This window comes from Porites lutea, chromosome 11 (genome assembly GCF_958299795.1).
Source record: "Porites lutea chromosome 11, jaPorLute2.1, whole genome shotgun sequence".
NCBI classification, from domain to species: Eukaryota; Metazoa; Cnidaria; class Anthozoa; order Scleractinia; family Poritidae; genus Porites; species Porites lutea.
Window position 1 is genome coordinate 28,104,003 of NC_133211.1, and position 24,604 is coordinate 28,128,606.

A 24,604-nucleotide genomic window follows, 5' to 3' on the forward strand; every position below is an offset into this window, starting at 1 on the left:
ACCAGACCACCGAGAGGTAGATTAATTAGTTATTTCTTTATGCTTTAGCTAACTCAATCCGCTCAGTACCCTGGTTCATTTAAGGTGTTTGTGTTATGGTGGCGACTTTGAAACTGTCAGACTCCCAACCCCTAAAGACACAGAGAATACAGAATTCAGACTCTGATACACCAACACAGACATTCTACACATAACAAAAACAAAAGTCTCAGAGATGTGATCAAGAGCCAATATTTAAAATATATTTTAAATATATTGGTCATTTTTGCCGTTGTCCAAACACCACGCTGACAAAGAAGATGCTGTTTGCGAAGTCTAGGCGTCCATATGGGACCCTTAGAAAAATATCGCTAAAATGTCTGCATTGAGCACGCAAAGAGGTCTACACAAGCTAAGACTGGTTTCGCTGCACTGGTCGACCGTGTAGTCGCCAGTGCAACTCCGAGGTAACAGGTTTACCGTATAGAAGATTTTAACTGTACTGTACTGTAGTGTACTGTGCTGTACTGTAGTCTTGTTTCAAACTGGACAGGAAGATCACTCGGAAGATTAAGGCTGGTTTGTCGATATCAGTCTTTGGAATAAGAGTTTCAACGTAGGGTACCCTTTGCGCGTTTATACATTACAACACAATTAGTTATTTCTTTATGTTTTAGCTAACTCAGTGCGCTCAGTACACTGGTTGCTGTATAAGAGCAAACATGATTGACGTAATTTTTAGTTTAAGACCAAAGGTTTATTAACACTAGTCCTCACTAAAATGCGTTATTGCAGACTGAGCAGGGTGAGTATTGACGCGGCATGCAGGGAGCTTTGTTTGTGAGTTGTCTTGCAAGCCAGCCAACATCACGCACCAAATATGGCTGTAAACACGCCTGCTGAGATATAGATTCAGCTCCTACACGTGACCTGATTATCCAAGGATATGGGACGGCGAGGTTAAAGCCTTTAACCAAACAATGAGGCTTGTTGACAGAACCTGGTGACCATGGTGGTCTATCTCAAATTCGCGCACACATTAGGAGGCGTCATTACCGATCATTTCTTTACTTGTTTTAAACTGTACCATAAGCAGTCTGTCAAACTACCCCTAACAAGTCGATCCCTAAAAAGCCCTGGCTGAAGAGGTAAATGAGGTATTTACAATAAAAAATTCGTTACAGAGAGGTAGAAATGTCCATTTCTCTTCGATTTTGGTACTAAGGGCTACGTATAGCCAGTTGCTCAGTGAATAGAATTTCAGAATGGACCAGCCTTGGAAAATGGACTTTTCGACTTTGCTTGAATTCGAATTTCTAGGAACCCTTTCTAAGGCGGAAATCAGGGGCAGCCAACGACTTATTCTGTAACTGATAACTGTTCGAAGAATACAAAGATAAAATTTCTAAAGTTCGAGTCAAAAGGCTAAAAATTGGCTAAAAGCAGGCCAAAACCAGTGCGTAAAAGAACAGTTTGGATTTTCTAAGTGGCCTACGGATACAAAACGTTTTTGTTTGAGATTCGTATGTTAAACAAATGCTCAAGTTACAGAGTTCACCGCTGTTGCACATGGACCTAATCAACAGTATAATTGACTGTACAATCAACACTATCGTTGATGGTTCCTTTTGCTAAAGACGCTCTCGATTACCCAGGATTCACTATCATTTAAAAGGCGTCAATTTCCGATGATGTTTCACTGTCTTCTGATGTTGTATCGACGGACTGACGCTCGAATTTCCTTGACAAACAGCTCTTTGTGCTTGTCCACAATCTAACACATAGACCCCAGTTAACGTAAGACGTTTTAGAGGGAACAGTCTGCTGTGGCGTATTTTGCGCAGTCGCCAGGTCATCATTACTGTCAGTCTCCTGGGGCGTATTTTCTGCAGTCGCCAGGTCACCATTACTGTCACTCTGCTGTGGCGTGTTTTCCGCGGCCACTTGGTCAGCATCATTATTACCGATATCACCACGGTACATGGGACATGTCCGCCTACCCAAAAAATGTTAGGTCGTGATAAGACTGACGATTTTGAAGGAAAGAAACTATACGATAACACAAAAATAAAGGCATTAGTTGTTACTTGGCCTAACAACTAAACAGATCTTGGCATTGCACATTTATAACGTTTTTATCCGACATGACAAACGTTAATACTTTCAATATTTGTTGGCCTCGAACAGAGGTTAAAGAGCAGCGCCTGATGACTAAGCAGGTTTTATATTTACCTTCCAGAAAGAACAAGCCTCTCCGTGCATTCCTTGTGAACCATATGAAAGCAAGGAAAAAAAATGGCACGGTAAAACTGAACTTCCTAAAATATATCTAGAAAATAGGAATAATAATGTAAACAATTTGCGATTTATTTTACCAGGGACTATGGAAAATGAACTAAAGAGCAGTCATTAACCAAACAGAGGCTTTTAATCCTCTTAGATAATAATAGCCAACAGGTTGTAATAGTAAGGATAATAAATAATATTTTTTTGTTTTCGTGAATTATATAGTGATATCAAAAATTCAAAAGAGGGAACGGGGAAAAAAGAGCAGAGAAGGCATTTGATCATGGCGATAGAGATGCATCAATGCTTTGTACTTTCGCTTCAACACACTCTGGCTTGAATGACTGCTGATGTCTGTTCAGGTCCTCCTTCGCTCGTTGCCATGGAAACACTTTTCCGTTATTACGCGTACGGGCTCCAAATGAGCCGTCGTGACTATTGGGGGGCTTCAGGTTTGCCCAAGTCCCCTTTCGCTGAGGTTAATGATACAAGATCGCACAGTTCATCATGAATGGTTCCACTTGGCCAAAAAGTGTAGGAAGTAGTAAATCATAAATGGGCCTCTCGCGCTGTACCCCTGAGTTATCAAAAACACTGTCCAAAGGAGGAGCAAGCGATGAGTTAACAACTTTTTGGCTTCATTCTCCGTTTAAAGTGCTGTAGCGGTTCATGTTTTTTAAAAAACATTCATCAACGGGGTGAATATATTGTTTTGTTAATTGTAACTTCCAACAACACTCGTACTAGAAAGGTGCAGTTACCCATTAATAACCGACGGAGGTCACTGTCGAGGCAAAAAATAAAGTGTTTGCAGAATGATGATGATCTGACATAAAACTTATTCCACTTGAACTTCGACTTACACTTTATAGTATGTCACGACGTAAAACAAGAGAAGCTTACCTCATAATAGAGGCAAAACTGTTTCACGCAAGGACGAACGTGAACTGTACCTTAATTATTTACGCTATCTATCATGCTTTCTATTGTTCTTATTTTTAGTTAATCATTAACCTCTTATATAAAATTTAAATTCCAAATATTAGGAGGCGTTATGTGTAGTTCTGGCCGTGAGGAAGGCTGATTTTGCGATCCGAAATATTTGCCTCAAATAAATAAACCCTTTGCCGTATTGCCAGCCTTAATTCAGTTTTGTTGGAAAAACATAGTTTGCACAGACGACGACACAAAAAAAAAAGTGTTTGTGCCCCCAAAATTTAGATCACCACCCCCCCCCCCCCCCCCCAAAATGATAATAATAATGTTCCGTCCCTAACATTACGCCACTGAGCATTTTTTGCTAGAATATGTTTGATTTGTCAAGCTATATAGCAACAATCCTGACACTAACTGGAAGCTAACTGTTCCGAGTCATTGTTCAGGCCTTAATCACTATGGTTAGTGCTTAACCCGGCCTAATCACTATTTTCAGTGCTTAACCTTAATCACCGCCGTCAGTGCTCGAAACTGAAGTGATACTAGGTTCCGTATACTTCCGTGACAAGATGTCCAAGGTGTTTTTGACCCATTGAATCTAATCATATAACCGCTAAATGGGCAGATGGTCGAAAACCTCTGACAAAAGTTATTAATTTTGCCATGGAAATCAGCGTCGCAAATTGCAGATTAGTTAGCTATCTGCTTACAGATTAGTGACTAATCTGTAGCTTACGCGCGCAATGCATACATGTAATTTTCAAGAGCAATGTGAAATGTTCCATGCGATGCTGTGTTTTTCCTTTATTTCTTCAAAATAATGTATAATAAAACAATTAATAGATTCGGTTTTAGTAATATCCGCAATAATCAATATCTCAGTAAGTGTTTTCAGCAGAGCAGAAGGCCGAGGCTGATAACAGTTACCTGTCGATCGACCTTGATTATTCTTGATATCACAAAAACCTCGTCCTATAATTGTTTAAAAGTCAACCCAGTTCGTCAGTTTCGTATCAAGATCGAAAACATCGAACCGTTCCGTGTGAACATAACAATAGATCATACAATGGCATACTTCTTAACATCCCAACGTGCAAGTCTTTAAACACGCTGGGTGATCGATCTTTTTACATGGCTGCCCCCAAATTATGGAACGAGCTGCCACCTTTTTAGAAATCCATCTTCTGTAAACACATTTGTTTCAGAAGGCGTTTCCTCGGCGTTCCCTAGTAATTTGCTTAGCATGTTGTTGTTAGTAGAGCTTGCTTTAACAGAGCGAGACTATAAAAATGCCGGCGTTTCTATTTTTTATTTTTTTTGTCGGTGGGAACCCGAGGGGGGAATACTTCCTTATAAGAGGCTCGGGATGTGCCTCTGGATGGGGTCGCATTTTCACAACTGGATTGACTATAATGGGGTCACGGCATTTTCAATAGAATTACTAGAATGGGGTCTCACATTTTCGGATTTTTTGGTGTAAGACAGTTCTTCATATTTACGGTTAGGAAATGTAGCAGAATGTTTGTACTGTGGGTGAAAAGTAAAGTGTTCTTCATACAGTTTAACATGTTTAAAAAATGGGTGAATTCATAAAAATAGAAAGTGACAAAGTTGGGATCGCGAAAATTACATAATTTTCCAAAAGTGACTAAGATGGGGTCTATAATTGTTCACAGAATAGACTATAATAGTGCAGGGGCTCTGGGAGGCCAGCGGCACATACACAGCAAAACTTTACCCAAGTACCCTTCCCGGGGTGGGCACCAATTAGGAGGCCATTCTCCCAGGCGTTCCTAATGGAGACCGTGGGAACTGGGGACAAGAATTGTGACGACTTTCATTGTATGCAAATGAGTCTCGTGATGAGCATGCGGCTTATTCGATTCGGCGATGACTGAATTGACGCATGTAAGTTGATGACCTTAGTCGCTGTTTGGCAATGATGCAATTTTCCCCGATTTGAGGCACTTGATTTTGGTGTAATTATGCACGCGTGTTAAGAAGTAAATACCTCGATGAGGAAACATAATAGCGGGGAAATCCTGTTTTGTAGTGTATCGAGGCCTTACGTTTCTCAGAATATTGTAGCAATTACTGTAACTCTACGGTTAAATAGATTCACTTTGTTGAAAGTATTTAATTGATAGATTTTCGCATTTGTTAAGATGTGACGTCGCTTTGCACTTTATAAATACTTGAGATATCAATGATTTAACCTTCGCCTACTACTGGAAGCAGCTTCAACTATTCATCTGACGTTACGTATCTGCCACGGATGTGTTTATAAGGGTAACTTTATACTTGACTATCACGCACTCTACTTGCAGCACTTCGTGTCGATCCATGTCCATAGAATAGAAATCGAGCTTTTCCGGAACGGGTCGGTCCACGTATTCTACTGCTTGAAAGCGTTGATTACTTTAGAACAAGTGATTACTTCAGTGGTCGAAAAAAAGAACAATCTTAATGAGCAAAAGGTTTATTGGAAAAGGATCGAGGATCGGTTACAAAAACTTGAAATATCTGAAATTTTAAATAAATCGTGCACCGTGGTGATGTCATTGTGGGCCGTAAATGTACTGTAGATAAATTTCACAGAACATAACCCCTTTAGCTGTACTGAGCGTTAAATTTAAGTAAACTACTCCGAGTCTGACTGAGTCAGTGAATGTTTTGACGAGAAAGTTAGATTTTCCTGGAAAATGAAAAGCTTTATCCCAGTGATACTGTGATAAAATGCCGTTCTGTGTACAGCTCTAAAAATTGTACTCTGGGATCCCGTAAACATCTACTGTAAGCCGAGATATCAAAAGCAGATACTAAGCAGCTATGGAAAAAGGTAACTTCTTTCACGCGATTTTGATATCTTATAAAAAGAACAACAAATTTGAGGTCTATTGTCTATTGTATAAGGTTCTGCAAAACTTAAACATTTTTCCTGAACTGAACAAAAACTGTTCCGAGTGGCATCTTGGTCCGCTACATAGAAGCTATACATATATTTATACTGATGAAAATTATCGTTCAATTTTTTGAGTGTAAAATATATATGTAAATGGTTTTTAAAGGTTTCGCACCGGTGTGAAGCCAAGATGTGCGGCCTGTCTCTCCTTGCAATTTTTACGTTTTGAGTATTAGCATTATAACATATAACACTCGTTTTGTATTCAAAACGAAAAAGTAGCCTATCAGCACCAGCGCCTTTGACAACAATTAACTTATCTCCAAGCCCCGTGGGCTCCATGCAAGCGAGACGCAACGCTACTAAGAGCGTTCTTGTTGTTCTTAGATTTGTAGAACTATTTACAATTCGTGCTAGAAATGTATGTAATTTACAGTTGAAATATCTACACAATATAAATTACCAAGTTAATCGAACCGGGCGTAAAAGAACCCACACCACTGTTCGAAAATTGTAGGTTCCCGACAGGGGGCATCTCTCAGGTGGTGTGGTCTACCTATACCTTGCACACATCATTCATATCATCATTTGGCTGCCGCGGTGGGTTACAGTAAGATCATAAATAAACTGATCAGCTGCGCCCCCCCCCCCCCCGGGGCGTTATATGTTGACCCTAGCTATAGTTTACTGTTAACATGTTAAGAATATCGTGGTATTTTATATTACATAATGTAATAACACGTCTAATGTTCCGGCTTCATCCAAGCCACCTTGCCATGGCAACCCAATAAACCATGCAGCAAATTTTCATCGTTACATAATACAGTTGTGACTGGATGATCTTGTTTTGATATATTGGTTGATGGTGAAAGAAATGGGTAACACCAGAGAATTTCATCCACAGACAGGAGAGTTAGAACCAACTTACAGGACTCCATGATTTAGTCGTGGAGTGGAAGGGTTATAATTAATACACAAACACAAGCAAACACCTATACAATGTAAGCAAGTGCAAACCTAGCTTCTAATCGTCTGTTACATCATTCACAAAAGTCAGCTCTAGTTTTCTTATGATACTTATCTGATCGTATTGAAAGCTTAACAATTCATATCTTATTTAACGAACATATATTTCCTGAACAGCAGATGCGCGATTTGTCAATCATTCTAGCTTTATATTTCACATTTACAAGATCTACAAGTATAGAGTTCAGTGTCCTCTCAAAGTGTGATTTTCCATTCAAATGCAAGCTATCAGCACTCTCATTTCACAACTACGTTGCGATGCACTATTATTACCTCTGAAAGTGTTTGTGAAAACCTATTGGTTAAGCATTATTTCTTAAACGGGCTCGTTGGGGGTAACGAGCTAAACATTATTTTTGCACAAGCATTGATTCATACCATATTTAACAATGCATATTAACAAATCGTTTACAAGCCAGACAAATTCTGTGTGATTTACCCTCTTCCGATTCTCCTCCTAGGTTAAGGTAACCCACAAATGGCCAAGACATATCGGCGATGCCGGAATCTCGCTCATTCACATTCAACTCTTCCTGGAAAATATAACTGGAAGCGCTATCCACTGCATGAATACACGAATAACAGACCTTACATTCGCAGATTTCACACACACGTGACCACTTTCCAAATAAAGAAAATTTCCTGGTACGGCAACAAAAGCACAGCCTGCCACTGGCCAGATCCTTGTAGAGCTTTTGTTCAGGGTCTAGGGCACCAAGTTCCAACAGAGCCAAAGTGCGGCGCATATGTTTCACTTCCTTCATTGTCATGTAAATTTTGGACGTTATTGTGACAGCGCGTAGATTGTCAAGTGATGGAGGAAAAACTGGGTCACATTCAATGCTATTTATGATCTCAAAGCTGTTGAAGTTTCTGTTTTTAATACAGTCCTCGTCATCGAGTGACAGAAAGCTTGAATCACTTGAGCTACTCGACCTTCTGCCTTTGCCATCGATGTCATCTGATTGGCTGAGAGGACCGGTTTCGTTGTTATTGTATTCATCTTCGGCGTCAGAGGCGATAACATGAGGGGTCTCTGCTCGGCTAATGATCGGAGATATATCGATTTCTACTGTCGATGATGAATCCCAGCGGTTGATAAGTTCAGTTAGCTTGTTTGCTGGCTTAAGGCACTTTCGCTTAGGAGGAGTGAAATTGGAATCATTGAACAAGATGCCGGTCTTCTCCTCGAAGTATAGCTCTCTAACGCTCTTTAAGACTGGCATCGGCGTCGGTTTTAACTTCGGTGGTGATCGGATCTCACTCAGTAACCTGTCGCGAGGACTTGGACTTCTCTTCGGGCACTGCTTCACTTTACGAAGGCTCGCCTTTGTAAGCGGTGGTCGTGAACGAATAAACTCCAGAATTACATCATGAGCGTCCTTCTTCACTTGAGCGGTGATGGCAACGTGATTCAGGGTGTAGCGTTTGAAGCGAATGTCCTTGAGAAGAATTTCGTACGGAGATAGCTCGTATGTAGCAGGAGGCAACTTGGTTTGATCAACATGTCGTAAGCTGACACCTTGGCGTAGTTCTCTCATGACTTGAAGCCACAACTGAGCCCATTCTGCCTCTTGTAGTTTCTGTAAAAACGCCCAATTTGTAGGTCCTACACCACGGCCCCATGTTTGAGCGACAAGAGCACGCCCATTACAAAGCTGATGAAGAAACGTTGAAAGTTCAACGGCTTCGCTGACAAGAGCTCGACAAACGGCGCGGAAATGTTCTCCAGGGTCCAAAATATCCCTTGGCAAGTGGTTAGCGCAGCGACTCAAAACAGCTTCCAACGTGATATCTCCTCTAATGATTTCTTGATCTTTTCCTGAGGTTCGTTCTTTTTTTGACGGAATCCGTCCACGAGGGCTGCTCGTTGTCTCGTACAAATAAGCGTCTGAGAGGGAAATACCTTCGTCTCCTTGGTCGCAGTTTGTCATGTCTAAAATAAGTTTTTCCAGTTCTTCGTCGAGTTGCCGTTCCACAAGCGCCTCCATACCGAAATCTAGACACTCGTAAACCACGCTGCCCAGATTAAAAAGTACCGCCGACTCTTCTTCAACCGAAGAAGATTCGTTTATACTGGTGAAGAAAATGCTGCCATCTTTACGAATTTCGATTGTTGTTAGTTCAATGTCGATCTTTTGTCGTCTTAAAGCACCGAAGCTTTCTTTACGAATGGCAACCAACTCCTTCGCGCTCTGGTAACAGACAGCCAAAGCTTGGTTCTCGCTAAGTGGTGCTCTGAAGCAATTGAGAATATCCGACAGAAACATGTTGTCTTTCGGCGACGCTACATCACGTTCTTTGTAATAAAGAGTCAAGTTTTTAATATGATAGCGAGAATTCAAAATTCTTTTCGCCTTGACTGGGCGAGTTCCTTCGTGGTTTATTACAAATTCATGCGGCTATCAAAGATATTTTTTCTCTCTTTTTCTCATTGGCTGAAAGGAAGAAATGACATCAATAAATTATTTATCGCTGGCGGGAATTCAATTTGGTCCATCAATTGAAAATTCGTTTGGCGTGTTTTGGATAGTGTAAAAATTTAAATTGAAAAAAAGAAATGGGCCATAACAATATATTAATTGACTGCTTAACATCTTTCTTTCCATTGAGAAGAGGAATGCATTTCTTAGCGGAAGAAATTTTACTCACATGTTTCCCACTAACCTTTTTTCACTCACCTTTACCGATTAGACAGATAATTGACAGATTTTGAATATGTAATGTTTTAAATTTTGTTTGGAAAACACTTTTCAACTTAAAGCTGAAGATTTCATTCTGACATTCCGTCTTAGAATACTGTCCTTTTGGTTATGATAAGTTATTCCCCCGGGAAATCGTCTTCACACTCAGAGATCACCTATAAAAATTTTATGTGAAAAATTTCTTCCTTCTTCAACGAGATCCTCGTCTGTTTGTTATGTAGTTCCTTTATAATGAATCCCAGGTATGTTGCATTGACGATAAAAGAAAAAAATCGCGGTTGAATCTAAAACGAAAGTTACTTTCTTTATCAAAATATTGCGGGGTTGTTTTTCTTATATTTCCCTAGCTTTATGCAAATACCTCGCCTGTATTACATTTATATTATGTTCATGAAGCAATCTGTCCATCCGGTCAATTAGTCCAGGTTTCCTTTTAAAACATTATAGTCCCAAATTCATATTCAAATTCAAGAAGTGAAAAACCGAATGATTAATCAGCAACTGTCTGCATTTCTAAAATTAGAAAGAAATGTCGCTTTTTCCTTTGTCTGTCGGATTGCTTTCAAATTAAGTTTTTGACCACCATGCGAGAACGCCCATACAAAGATAAATCTCAAAAAATAAACTGATGAAGCAATATCGCGATTGTCCAAGCATCAAATTGCCCCCGAGCTCAATATATTATTTTTGAGTGACAACTATGATTATGAAAACACTTCTAGTCCTATTGCTCAAAAGGCCCCTTCTTTTTTCGGAAACGATTTCCAGAAATATGCATTTTAAAATACTGGGAATTATCGTAATGTCTTCCAAATGTGTGTGCGTTTTTCCCTTTTTTAGGTCTTTATATTCCTTCCCCTAAAAATATAACATGACGAGAGGGGCAATGTGAAAAGCGCGAATGATACAGGCTTACTTAGTGAACTATCTGATCGTAAAATTTATCTGCAGATGCCTTTATCCTCTCTCTATTCTCCTGTCTTGATGCCAGATAGTCTGATCATTTCGCCAGACCTTCAGGACTCCGCACTCGCACATGCTGAGGAAGGATTGACTGTCTTTCAATATTTCTCATCGGTGTTGAGTTCAGAGCCGCCCAAAATAGTCCCTGTTATAAATTTAAGTTTCGTACTAAAAAAAAGGAACATAGTGCGGTTTTTCTTATCACAATTTTTTTGTTTCTTTTATATATGAATATTAAGGAAAACATTGCTTCTCTTTTTTCCCTGAAAACCTAAAACCGAATGCTAATACCTTTAGAGTATTTAAACTCAGGCTTTGAAATAATGATTTACACGATAATTTTTTTGCTAATACTTGACCTTGCCCTAAGATCAAATTATTCTCGTTATTAATTTTTCGTCTTTGCTTAGTTTTGACGAGATGATTTTGAGAATTTTTTTCATATCAGTATTGCCCACTCTTGAAAAGTCTTCTTCCATTTTCCGCAGTTATGACAAAGCGTTATAAAATTTCTTTTTGGCGAATTTCTCAAGATTAGCAAGAAGTCTTCTTAAAACAAACGTATCGAAATACTTTTTCATTTAGATGTCAATTCAACAAACAAACAAGAAACCCTGACAGGTTGTAGACTTGCTACTAACCAACGGGCGAAGCGAGCGCGATGAGGTCGGACAGCAACCGAACGAACGACGAACGAACTACGAAGTCTTAAGGTCGACTTGATTCGCTTGAATGGATTTGAATCATATTTAAATTTCAGGTGAGAAAAAAATGATTGATATTATGACATATGATGTGTCGGAAGCGACCTCAAATATCACTCACTCCCCTATTGGTCAATTTGTTATGACGTCACCAGTAGAATTCAGTTTCGCGCCAATCAACCAAGAAAAAAAAACTTTTAGAAAGTCTAGACAGGATTTTTTTTTGCTTGAATTGAACTCTTAGAATATTGAACAGGCTTAAATCTCAATGGTAGTTTCTGGGTGTGCCGATTCCAGTCTTCTGTGAAATTTTTCTTTAATAGTTCAATTTGATAGTTTATTATTAGGTTTTGGTATTTTTAGTATTTTAGCAATTTTATTTTTTGCACTTTAGTACACTGCCCTATTGCCTTCTACCACCTAGAGTGACATAAGCCATCTAAAGAAAGAACTTTATTATTATTACTAACTGACTAATAGTAAGGTTTTACTTTGCCTTGTAGTTGCTTATCTCACATAGATTTTATTCAGTCCGAAAGCAAATGCCTCTAGCAGGTTAGAGCCCTCGTCACAATTATTCCAAGAGGAATTCGTTTTTACACGATTTTTAGAATCTAGCTTTACAGTTTATGTGGAGAAATAGAGGGGGTAAAATTATAAAAAAGGGTTATATTTAAGATTTGTTAGTGATTTAACATTTAAACGTAAACTAGAAATGAATTGTTTAATTTTCCACACTGTTTGCGCAGAGGAGTTATTTTCGTACATGTGTCGTACTGTGATTCCGTTTTAACTCGCGGTTTGACTTAAATGAACCGTCACTTACAACAAACCACATTCTCGTTCCCAGCGCTTCTCTCCTTTCACATCATGACCAAAAGTATCGAAGAATGAACAAACGTCTCTGACCGTGAAAGTTAAAAATTCAACCCGGTTGGTTAGTTCCGTGTGACAAGATCGAAAACTGAACGGTTCCGTGTAAACGAAAGTCGAAGTGTCCGGTTAAATTTTTCAGCCGTCGAAAATTCATCCGGTGCCGTGTGAAAACAAATACCCTTCAAAATATGTTCCCTGCATAAAATTATTATTTCTTCCAATTCTTCTTATATTTCATTCTTTTTCACTTCACCCCTACCTTTCAGTCAACAATCAGGAGCCAAGGGTCAGGAGCCCATCACTCATAGGCTCTTGCTTGTAATCTGTTGCTGTTGTTGTCACAGGGTCCAGAGGAGTTTCGTGTGAATAAATGAATTACTTACCTTGAAAAATGTCTATACCTCATGTCGCTTAGCACGATTAATTAGCCCAATGGGATCTTTATAAATCTACTGTAAGCGATTTCTTCCGGCTTCTTATCTGACCCAGATCGACTTTTGAAAATCAATAACCGCAAGCCATATCCTCGCTGGCGCACGAAACGTCGCCCGAAGGTTGACCGAAGGCCGTCACCCCGAAGGGCCGAGTAAAAGAAAGGACAAGGGAGGAAACTTGTACCACGTGACTTCGTTCGCTGTGAACCGCATCACTCGGTGACGGAAGTGAATGAGACCGGAAATGCAAAAGCAGCAGACCGCTGCTAAGTTCGAGAATCAAAACATCAGCTGCGGAGAGAGTTTTAAAGATCTTAGAGATCTATGCGAAAGCAACATCCTCGGAGACCCAGGGGCAGATAGTGGGGGCAAGGGAAAGACTAAACGGGCGGAAAAAAATCTTTACTTTTCTTCGCGCCAGATTTTTTTGCCCGTTTAGTCTTTCCCTTGCCCCCACTATCTGCCCCTGGGTCTCCGAGGATGCGAAAGCAACAGAGTTTTAATTGAAGTGAAGATCTTTCAAGACTGGACATTTGTTGTACGTTTCAACAGTCTTCGATGTCTTAAGCAGGTTTTGCTTGTGCGAAGGCTCGCCCAGTAGTCGCAAAACGCACGGCCAAAGATGCAAGAGGTAATATAGTTGGACCACCGAAGAATGGCACAGTCGTGATGATATTACAGTTGCCTTGTACGTCTCTACTCAGTGTCACTTTTGATTGCAAGACTACACACGACCCGTAAATCACTATCCGTAATAATTTAACATTCTCCAAACAAAACTAACAAGCTGGGCCCAGCGTGAAACTGTAAGCGATCTTGCGAGCCCTCAGTCTCTTGGTTTGCGCTCTATAGAATGTGTAACAAAAGAAAAGTAAAGAACGGCCATTCTTTACTTTTCTTTTGTGCCATATTTTTCCGCCCGTTTAGACTTTCGCCCCCACTATCCGCCCCTGGGTCTCCCCAGACTTCCCTATTGTTGGTTTGTTGTCCTGGCAACAACTCCAACAAGCCAAGTTACCCACAATTCTTTCTGGGTGAGAGTAAGAGGACGAGCCTGTTCCAGGTCAGCTCAAAATATCCAGCTTTCTTAAGATATTTTGTTGCTTGTGAGGTACTTTTACTGGAGGTGGCGTAACAAATCATTGGTAAAAAAGCAACACTGTGAGCCTGAAGCATCAGAAAGGATTACAGCCTGTATTCGAGTACGTGAGCACCATCTGTTTACTACGTCTGCTTTGCTTTCTCTCACTTTATTCTGCACTAGTTGTCTGCACAAATAAAGACTCTACTCCAAGCGGAAATACATTTCTCAATTGTTGGGAGAAAAACAAATTAGGAGGCTTGGATAATAAATAAATCAGTTGTGCTTTTAAAAAGAATACGTGTAGGTTTAAATACGCTGTCCTGATCGCGTGGAAGCTAGTATGAGGGAAGAAGACGTAGAAGTAGCCATAAAAGTTGTGGTAGTTGGAAATGGAGCCGTCGGAAAAAGCAGCATGATCCAGAGATACTGTAAAGGAATATTCACCAAAGATTACAAGAAGACGATAGGAGTAGACTTTTTAGAGCGGCAAATAAGGTTAGTTTTAGGATCTCTCAGTGCTAGAGCTGTTTATAATGAACTCAGTTAAGCAAGGAGTATTGATCAAGATACACTCAATCAGAAGACAAGACCACTTGGTGATTTGGCGATAAATATCATTCGTTTTGCAATTCTTCCCTGCATATGTAAGCAATGTTTACGGTCAAAAACTATCGCAGTCTGTGCGTACGTAGGACTCTGTATTCTTAACATTTTTTTAATCGATTTGGTTGTGGATCTTTTGCAGTATACGAAGCGAAGACGTTCGACTGATGCTGTGGGATACGGCAGGGCAGGAAGAATTCGACGCCATAACCAAAGCCTACTATCGCGGTAACGTTAATTTGTCGTACATAAATTTGATATATTTTTAAATAGTTAAGGAAAAATACACAAAGCGATGCCCAGAATATGTTTCCAAAGTAATACCTCTATGCTAAAGGAACTTTCAGAGGTTTTCTCCAAAAATTGAATCGATTGAGAAAGCGCACAAATATAAATAAGCTTAATCTCAGATTAGATTTGCGATCTAATGTAGGACTAGCCTGATCGAAGTGAAGTACAAAATAGACTTTAAAAAAAATTAATAAGAATTTAAGTATCCTGGGACTCGTGGTAAAATATTAAAAGTTATTTTATCCTAAACATGTTTAATGTGTCAACGATATCACAATTAATAACATTTTATAGACGTCGTTCCTCGAAGGAAATTAATAGTTTTGTTTACGTGGTTAACTTTATATTATTATTTTGTGCGTTTGTTAACAACTGGGATGAAAGATACGAAAAACGTTTTCCGAAATTCACATTTTTTCTGAGATTGTTTTGAATAACTATTTGCGATGTTTGGTAAACTCTTTTTTCCCGCAGTAAAATACTTTCGAGGCGTGGATTCCACCTTTTTGCTGTGGACTAGTGTGATCACAAAGAAAATTAATTAGACGAAGGGGTCGGCTGTTACAAAGAGATTTCTTTGTGAATGACTGTTTTTACATATATTGTTTTCTTTGTTTTATGAAACATCTTGAAGAGCGCTTGAAACAAGAACACAAAGGGATTTTCAAGCATACTATAAAAGTCTTTTCACTTCACTGCTCCTTGTGAATTTTTTAGAAGATCCAAGCCATGTTGATGACAGGGCCTATAATTTAGGGTTTTATCGGTTTGAAGCTGCATTTTTTGTGTTTATGCTGATGCGCATGTATTGAAATATAAATTCTTTCTGACTTCCCAGTGTTTGGACACAGGTCTAGACTAACCTGATGTCCTTTAGTATGTTGACGTGCAAAGTAATGGTTATTAGGTTTGAGGCACACTGATTGGCTTGAGGATGATATTATACAATGTGCAACGCCAAGGACTTCCTGTGCCAAAAATATACTAATCCCCAACTAGTGCAGTTGATAAAAAACCAATATCATATCAGAAAACCAATGTTGATAAATCAATAATTGTCAATGGGGGCAGTGTAAAATGCAGACTGTGGACTGACTGTGGACTATTATTTTTAGGGTTAGAAAACAATCGGACTGTTGTTGTCATGTACTTATTTGCATGGTGAAAACAATAGTCCGCAGTCTGCATTTTACACTGACCAATTGTTGAAAATCACCTTTTTATTGATATCAATATTGTACCGGTCAGTCAACAGAAATTGATAGCAACAACTTTTTTGATTGTCAGCACTATCGATTATATGGATTTTAATGATATTATTAATTTCATGATCCTTCATTGCCTTCAAGGTTCAAAAGCCAATGATGCATTTAAAACTGAGCCTTGTTTGAAAAACTTGTGAACAGCTAACGATTGGTTTCATATGTTTTGATCTTGCTACTTCTCTTTCCATTGTTGTTGTTATTATTATTATTATTATTATTATTATTATTATGTAGTTGCGGAGTTGATTATCTACTGTCTTTTGCATATATACAGGATGACTTTAATGATGGATGCAATATGATTTTTGAAGAAGCAAGGGTCTTACTGACAAACTGTATACTGACCTATGTCCACACCACTTGGAATATACATTGTAGGGTTCAACTTGAACAGTTTCCAATGCATCCAAGCTGAATCAGTTGAATTAGTTTACTCATTTAAAACTATCCTGTTGATTGGCCAAAAAATGTTTCGTTAGAATATTGAGTGTAATTTGTAAAATAAATTTTGCTACAAATTTGTCCTTCCAAAGCCACATAGATAATGTACTTGTTTTCCAGAAACAACATTTTATGCCAGTGTTAACTGCTAAAACACATGGAAATTTAAGCGCCGAATAAAATTGATAACTTCAATAAAAATCAATCAAAATCAATAATATTATCAATTAGCAATAACTTTGTCATCTATCGGTTTTATCCGTTTTTAATTTAATCAATTGATTTCATCAACAGTTATCGATTGTTATCGATTGTTGACTTTATCGATTGCACTACCCAGGATTAATTGCAATTCCACCAAAATAAAGTGACAAATTGCCTGTGATGCAAAGAATTAATTGCACCAGACAAAATCTGATGTTTACATGTGCAAGTTTTGCAATACTCCAGTGGAAAAAACTCTGTACTTTAGAGCCCTGCATAGTGTCTACAAAGCTGTAAATAAATCATGTTATGTTCTACAGTAAGAAACAGTTTTTTTTTTCATTGATATTTCATATAACGACCATTCAGTTGTGAATTTGACTACAAGGGTCTTCTCTACATTTATGACCATTAAATTTTAGTAAACAATGTCTGAAAGAGCCCCTTTAGAAAAGCGCTGTAAAAAAGGACAAGGATTAGTAGAAATTAGTTGCGAGCAGGGTCTTTTTAAAGATGCCTCCCACAGGTTTCACTCCCTCCTTCCCCAAAAGCATAAAACCCAGTTCTGTTAAAGAAATTGGTGCAGATTTTATATCCCAATAATGAAAAATGAAATATTTGATTTTGTCTTGGGAAATATAAAATATTTTTTAGTTCATGAATATTAATTTTTTTAGCTTTTTTTTACATTTCTGTTGTAAATATTGTGCAATTCAGCCCTTGAGCTTCAAGGTGATTTTCAACCTACCTACTTTTTTTCTGTTTATAGGTGCTCAGGCCTGTGCAATAGTTTTTTCCACTGTTGACAGAGACTCCTTTGAAACTGTAGAAAAGTGGAGAACAAAAGTAAAGCTTGTTTATTGAATTATTTGTGTATTTTACATTCAACAGTGCACTGCAGTTACCTGCTGCACACCCATGATCAGGGCAATACAAACGTTCTGTCCAGTAGCTGTAAAATTGGTTTGTTAGGCCTGCACAACTTTACCAGGGACATAAAATTTAAGTTTTTCAAGTACCGTTATGATTCAATTTAGCGCCCTCCTTCGAATGTGTTTTTGTTAATAAGCGCCACTATTCCATTAAGCGCCCCTATTTTACTATAGTTAAAAAAAAAGAGTACGGGTACGTATCAACTGGAGTTCATCTTCCTTCACAAACGAATGGTAATGCCTCATTACAAAACAAGGATCTTTTTTATGGGATCAATGAATCAGACGTCGAAGATAGCACACCAAAAAGCTTTTATTTACTGTATTGATGTAAGTGACATTGTCAAAGCTTCCAGCGTAGAAATAGATTAAAATCCCCTCGCGTTAACTGAACATTCACCGTGTATTTGTTACTGTTACAGTTTCTGTTATTATTCCATTTTTAATAAAAAAGAAATAAGTGCCCTGTCTCAAATAAGCGCCCTCCCTTGAGGTACCAAAAGTAAATAAGCACCGTGGGCGCTAAATCGAATCATTATGGTATTTGCAAAGTCAAAAATTCTGCACTATCCAACAAATATATATTGATCCCTAGTCTGGGCTGGGAGTGTTAAAAGATTATAAAAAGGAAGTTTGGAAGAAAATTAAACTAAAAAATTAATTTTAACATGTATACATAACTATTTAGTAAAATAATAATTATTTAATACAGGGTTATTTTTAAAATTTTATCTCTCTCTGATACAACAGAATATGAAATGGATTTCTACCTTTCTGATGGGTTATATATAATACATGCATTAGATAATCTTTTCCACATCAAGGCAAAGTTGCACATGAACAGTGGCAATGCATTTTTGTTTCAATCTAATTTTCCCTCTTTAGGTGGAAGAAGAATGTGGTAGTATACCTATGGTGTTAGTACAAAACAAAATTGATTTGATTGACCAAGCTGTTGTTCAAGTGTAAGTATTTATTTATCAACATAGCTGTTTATTAGGGATTGATTGTATTTAAATCGCTAACAAAGTCAGACTGGAATCCATGTTATCCTGTGTAGCTTGCTGGATTGTTCTACACTGGGTTACTTTCTTGGCGGTGGAGCCACCATGCAAAGAGAGAAAATCACACACTGCCATTTTTCTCATGAGTTTTGAATTCCACCCACTTTTGTCACCTTGGTTGGAGCTATTTGATTAGCCAGCCAGAAAGCTAAGAGCAGTGTAAAACGAAACTGTCCATCAAACGTGCTAGGCCAAGCATTGCAAAGCATAGAAGTCAAGAGAATAATCACACTCACGGACAAAACAACTACATGTAGCGGTTATTCAGGATCCAAGATCTTAAGAGAAAACTATAGAAACTAAAACCTTTATTAAAATAAAGGTCATTTAGTCACAATAAAAAGCTTAAGGCTTCAAAAGAGGTCAAAGAAAAACCATTCAAATTCTGTCAAGAGTGAAAAACCACTGGAAATCCAAGCACAGGAAACAAATCAGCCTCATGACCTCTTGATCGGCTAAACTAACATTTACTTAGTCAAAATGAAGAATCCTCCACAGCATACTCTACCCAATTTTTCTAAGGAGCCAGTTGTCAGTGATCAAGAGCTCTTTGAGGGTGAGCTGAGATGGATCAGGGAGTCTGCATGACAAAGGGCAATATTGTCTGATGGGCTTGTTATAGAGCCAATTTCTGGTCTTTAAACAGTACAAGTCTTAGCACTTTCTGAATTAAGGATAACAGAAAGCCTGTCTTAAATTTGAGACCTATTTCAGTCTCAAAAATGCCTTTTGAGGAGTTCATTGAACCGCAAATCAAAGCAAAGCCTGTTAGCTTGCTCAATTTCATTTCATTTCATAACTTTCCCTTGGAAGAGACTAGAGATTTCCATTAACATTTGATTGACATGTTATCACCTCTCAGCCAATCAGAAACTCCTGTCTACCTGTTTGTCAGACTATTCAAAATACCCAAGATTTAGGGCAGGCAGGGTTTTAATTTTACTTGCCCCCAATCTTCACTAAGCTCGGCTGCCAAAAAATCGCAGCACTCACCTGCTAATCCTGCCAGCTACACAGCTTTGCCACTCTCACTTTGCATGCCTCTGCTTATTCCAACTTTCTGCTTATTTTTCAGAGATGAAGCGGAGTCTTTAGCCAAAAAATTGAGGTTAAAGTTTTATCGTACATCAGTAAAGGAAGATCTTAATGTAAATGATGGTATGTAATGGGTAATGGATGTACTAAATTAGTTTATGATGTATTGCGTCTGATCCCATTATTAGAGTAAAGAATTGTGATGTCAAAAATATAAGAATTGAAATTATGGGTTTTGTTGTGACTGTCTGAGAGTAGTACTTATTGCAGGTCATAAATAGTTTCCTTGGACCACACTGTATAAGAATATTTCCAGATTACATTTAGTAATTATCATTTGACATGTAGGTAGTGAAGTTTAAACAACATGTGAATGTATTGAAGATAGAAACAATAATAGAAAAGGCAAAAGTTTTGAAATTATTATTGATTTTTTTATGCCATGAGAACCAAAAAAATGTGTTATCTCTTAATTAATGGGTCTGTGTTACGTGTATTTCAGTATTCATGTACCTGTCTGAGAGATATTTAGAAGCATTACAAAATGTTGATGTAGAAGAACCAAAATCACAGCAACAAAAAAATGGTAAGTGTTTACTTTGCTTGCTAGGCCATCAGTCATCAACTTGAGGCAACTACATGTAAAAGTTAAATTTAAAAATTTCCAGATCTCAGTCATGTAAATTTATTAGCCTCTGGTAGTGTAGGCATTTTTGTTTGCCTGGGTTTAAAATTCTAACTTGTTCAGGTAATGCATTTTGTTTTTGTTTGAGCAAGTTATAAGCTAGAGGAATTAATGTTATTATATTTAAGGGAATCCCTCACGCTAAACGACCAGCTTGTAAGGTAATGATAATTAATTTTTGTAAACCCATTCGCCCCTGAGCACCCCCGTGCAGACTTTGTCCTCTAACTTGTGTAGAGTGAAGAGATCTTTCAAACCATACCATAATGAGCAGAATTCAGGCAAGGACACCAGAGAAAAGGTCGAAAAACCATGTAGCATTGACCTGAAAATTTCCATGAAAATCTTGTTCCACTACCCCCCTACCTATCCTTTCCTTTCATCTAATCCTAAGATCCTAAAAGCTTCCCTAAAAACTTTTCCCACCAAAATGACGCCTACTAAATGCCCAGCAAGAGAAAAAAAAAATGAGGCAAGAAAAGCGAAAAAAGAGGGAAAGAGAGAAAGCGAAAAATAAAACTGCTGTGTCACTTTTAAACCCAAAAACTCTCTCGAAATTTTGCTTTCTGCGCATGCCCGAACTTCACAAGCTAATATTTTGCATCTGGATCAGAAGGCCATGAAGTGTTTGACCTGGAAACGGCTTTGTGATAAGTTTTAGCTCTTTATAGCACGACGGTGACCAGAAAACCACCTGACTAGCTTCAAAACGTGTTTTTCGGCAAAATCTTCAGGGGCGAATGGGTTCATTACAGTGTACACTGCTTTTTAGCCATCCATGGTAAAGTTCTGTGGAAGTGTGTTGTGTAGTTGCATTACTTTTAAAATTGATTGACCTCTAGTCCCTTTAGAACCTATCCCATCCTCCCTCCTCGCCTCACCTTTTTTTCCCTTTCTATCCCCTTGCTATCATTTTTTTTTTCTTCATTAGCAGGTGCTTTATTCTTAACTCATTCTGGATTTTCATTCCTTTTTTATCTGCCAGTGGCTGGAATGTTTAACACCGCATCACCAGCAAACAATTCTCAGCCTGGAAATAACAATGCACGTGCAGCACAGCAAGTAGAAAGTGGAGATATTATTACACTAAAACCTAACAAGCAAAGAACAAAGGGTAAAAAGAAATTGGCATGTTCTTTGTTGTAATGCTTGAATCCTTGCAAATTCTGGAACACTTGCACAGCATCAATAATTAAAATGCAGCAGTATGACTGTGTGTCATCAGGAGGAAAGCTGGAATGACAAGAATCCTCCATCAACTGTCATTAATTGTCCCACAGGAGACTGCCAATAAATGTGAGACATCAATTCGCAAAATGGTGAACATAATCAGTTTTGGGGACGTAATATATTTACTTTTAAAATTATTATTGAATAATAGACTATGTAAACTCAAATAAAAAATCCTTTTAGATGTTATGGCAGCTTCTTTGGTGTATAGAGCAAAAGGAAATAAAAAATAATCCGTTAGGAAGTAAATTATATTTTTATTAACATTTTTCCATTATTGATTAGGAACACTAAATTAGTTGCCATAAAATCTATTTACACTAGTTTGCAGGCGCATTGGTAATATAGAAAAATTTAAAGGAATTTCAACATAAGTGTCTCTTATAAAGTGTTGTAAGTACATGTATATATCGCATGTTAAAATTACAAGTTTGTACCTCTGTTTATATTGGAAAAACAAGTGTTGTTTTAGGACTCTTAATTGGATGTCCTGGGGTAATTACCATTTACTTGGGAAAACTGGAAATTCTGGTTGGAAAATCAAATGGTTTGCGACATTTTGTTTGGGAAGCTTCAGAAAATATGGGCTGTGTTTTGCGATGATGTAATATTTTTCTACTCTTTTTAGTCTGCTCAACTGATTTGGATATAAAATTAGGTTGCGTTTCATCATCCGAGTGAACGTAGTCCTGAACAGGACTGTTGTTGTTGACAGTGACTGATGTTTCGACAACCTGTGCAGTAGTCATCTTCAGAGTCAAAAGTGATTTGGATATAGTTGGTAGTGGATCGTCCTCCTACCACGTCAAATTCCATAGTTTTATGTTTATGCACAGAATTTCCACCCCGTGGTTTGTCTAAATGATAAGCACCCCTGGATTCACTTTGAAGAGAATCTGACACAGATAAATTTTGTTGTTACCCATTCCAAGTAATATTTATTTACAAACGTCAACAGGCTGAACTTTACACCAGCATAAAATATAAAGCAGTACAAAGAAATTCAGTTTCATTATTTTGACTTGCAGTGTTAAAAATGGTATTCCATTATGTGAGAAAGGAATCTTTACTCCTTGGATATAATGTAATAGTGATCATTTAAAAAAATTGACAATTTTATAGGAAAAATCAAGCACCTAGAGGAGATCTTTGGCTCAGTTAGAACCGACTTCTTTTACACTCAGTCATGCTCTCAATTTCAATTGGTGATTGAAACAATCCATGCAAGAATGTGTGAAGGAGCATTGTTCAGATTTTGAGTATATGATCCTGAAGGGTTACAACTCTTTAGAAATATGCTCCTCCTACAATCAATGTCAAGTTTACCTCAGAGGTTGTAACAGTCTAAAAATTGTGACATTTTTTTACCCAGTCTTGGACAAGGTGGAAGGAGGCAATACCCAGGCTGTCTAATCCTTAAATCTTGCTCTTGGGGGCATGAAGAAGAGAAGCCCTCCTAGGGATGAGGTTAGGAGGGAGGAGGGGTGGGGCAGGAGGGAAGAGGGAGGATGCTAAAGCAAAAATTCCCATTCTAGACCAAAGTCACCCTAAACTAGAGTGTAGGTGATTAACGTTTTAATTCCTATCTTAAGTTATTTTATTCTACCGTTGTGTTTCCCAGGAAATGATATTCCTTTTATTTCTATACCCTGTTATAGCAAGACTAACCTGCTTACAAACCAAAATGCTTTGCAGCAACATGTAGCATTATATAATTATTTCAGTATCTTTCTACTTCTTCCTTGCTACCTATCCCGATTTATAAGCCCTGTTGTTTTAGTGTTATTAAAATTTGTTTCAAGAAAAATTATTGAGAGTTAAAGTCACTTGAGTGTTACTTTATCTGTGATCTCTCTGATCTTATTCAACCAACAAGTTGTTGGCAGTTTATTGCAATTAGCCAACTTATGTGAAGCCAAAATGTGGTCCCTCCGTATTCATTTCCCCCTTTTTATAAGTATACGCATAAAGACATTCTAACTTTAATTGGTTAAGATTGATTCACAGTATGAGACCTCATGATCTGCAGGACTAGGACTCATAGGTAAACTTGCATTTTTGTTTTGGGATTTTAAGGTAATCAGTGGACTTCTGGATTTGTTTATAACTGGGATGCTCTGAGTAAATAAATAAATGTTTTAGTCCAGACATTGTTCGCAAGGGACTGACAAATTAGGTGTGATCGAGGACAGGCCAATGTAGACAAGACTTAGAAAACAACTTTATTTATCTCAGGCTTATGAATCGGAATATCTTTGAAAAGAGTAACTTACGAGTTCAAAGAAACAATACACTAAATCTGGAGTGCATTAAAAGACGTCCGTGATCAGTTTTTAGAAAACCTCAATTTCTCCATACATTTTCTGTAATTTTTGATACTGTTGAATTACCGAAAATGAATGGGAAAATCAAGGTTTTCTAAAAACTTTTCACGGACTTCTTTGCACTCCAGATTTGGTGTATTGTTTCTTTAGACTCGTAAGTTACTCTTTTCAAAGAGAAAGCATCAAATATATAAATTGAGGAAGAATTAGCTGGCTTTAAATTCCTATACAAATCTTCGAATTTCCCGCCATCTTGCCCTAATTACCCATCATGTAACTATGAGGGTGAACTCCTCTATTGTTAATAGACCTTGTCACGGTTTTCGGCGCCATCTTGACGAGTGGGCAAACCCGTGAGAAATTACAGTGTTTGTATGAGAAACTAAGGTCGAATAATTTCCGTAGAACGGCTGTTCTGAAAAAAAAAATGATTTGTAAACTAAAGCTTCACTCCTAAGGATTCTCCTGAAAAAATTCCCCCTGCACCGCGAGAAAAACCTCTGGTACCCAGGATATCCGGCGGTTTTCTTTCCCTTCCGCTTTGCTCCCGGAATTTCTAGAATTTTCGGTTGAATGGTTCGCATTTCGGAAATTCAACAGTTTCCAGAATTTCTGGAAACTATTCAGGGAAATTT

The 24,604-nt window shown here is 38.0% G+C and overlaps 3 protein-coding genes across 4 annotated transcripts in view; 2 read left to right on the forward strand and 1 right to left on the reverse strand.

Annotated features, from left to right (window-relative positions):
- The window catches only part of LOC140952008 (small ribosomal subunit protein eS7-like), a 149,688-nt gene that overhangs the window by 115,562 nt on the left and 9,522 nt on the right, over positions 1 to 24,604 (forward strand). The window contains exon 1 of one of the 2 annotated variants that reach the window (XM_073401404.1): positions 21,419 to 21,430. The exons of the other annotated variant lie outside the window; for it this stretch is intronic. The gene's annotated coding sequence lies outside the window, so the exon portion shown is untranslated. Of the gene's footprint in view, positions 1 to 21,418; positions 21,431 to 24,604 lie in introns of those variants that run through there. 2 annotated transcript variants of the gene reach the window in all.
- Positions 7,028 to 9,653, reverse strand: LOC140952643 (protein spire homolog 1-like). The gene has a single exon (XM_073402077.1). The coding sequence runs from the start codon at positions 9,397 to 9,399 to the stop codon at positions 7,513 to 7,515; it is 1,887 nt and encodes a 628-aa protein (XP_073258178.1). The 5' UTR covers positions 9,400 to 9,653; the 3' UTR covers positions 7,028 to 7,512.
- Positions 13,839 to 21,834, forward strand: LOC140952006 (ras-related protein Rab-23-like). Its single transcript, XM_073401401.1, has 7 exons — positions 13,839 to 14,390; positions 14,641 to 14,726; positions 17,469 to 17,545; positions 18,517 to 18,596; positions 19,771 to 19,853; positions 20,233 to 20,316; positions 21,401 to 21,834. The coding sequence occupies exons 1-7, from the start codon at positions 14,236 to 14,238 to the stop codon at positions 21,559 to 21,561; spliced, it is 726 nt and encodes a 241-aa protein (XP_073257502.1). The 5' UTR covers positions 13,839 to 14,235; the 3' UTR covers positions 21,562 to 21,834.

What these genes read in the sequence shown, in the direction of transcription:
- LOC140952006 (XM_073401401.1), top strand. Translation starts at nt 14,236, where the DNA reads ATGAGGGAAGAAGACGTAGAAGTAGCCATAAAAGTTGTGGTAGTTGGA. An exon ending in AACCAAAGCCTACTATCGCG is followed by an intron (nt 14,727 to 17,468) that starts GTAACGTTAATT and finishes TTCTGTTTATAG; the next exon opens with GTGCTCAGGCCTGTGCAATA. An exon ending in ATCACAGCAACAAAAAAATG is followed by an intron (nt 20,317 to 21,400) that starts GTAAGTGTTTAC and finishes TTTATCTGCCAG; the next exon opens with TGGCTGGAATGTTTAACACC.
- LOC140952643 (XM_073402077.1), bottom strand. Translation starts at nt 9,399, where the DNA reads ATGTTTCTGTCGGATATTCTCAATTGCTTCAGAGCACCACTTAGCGAG.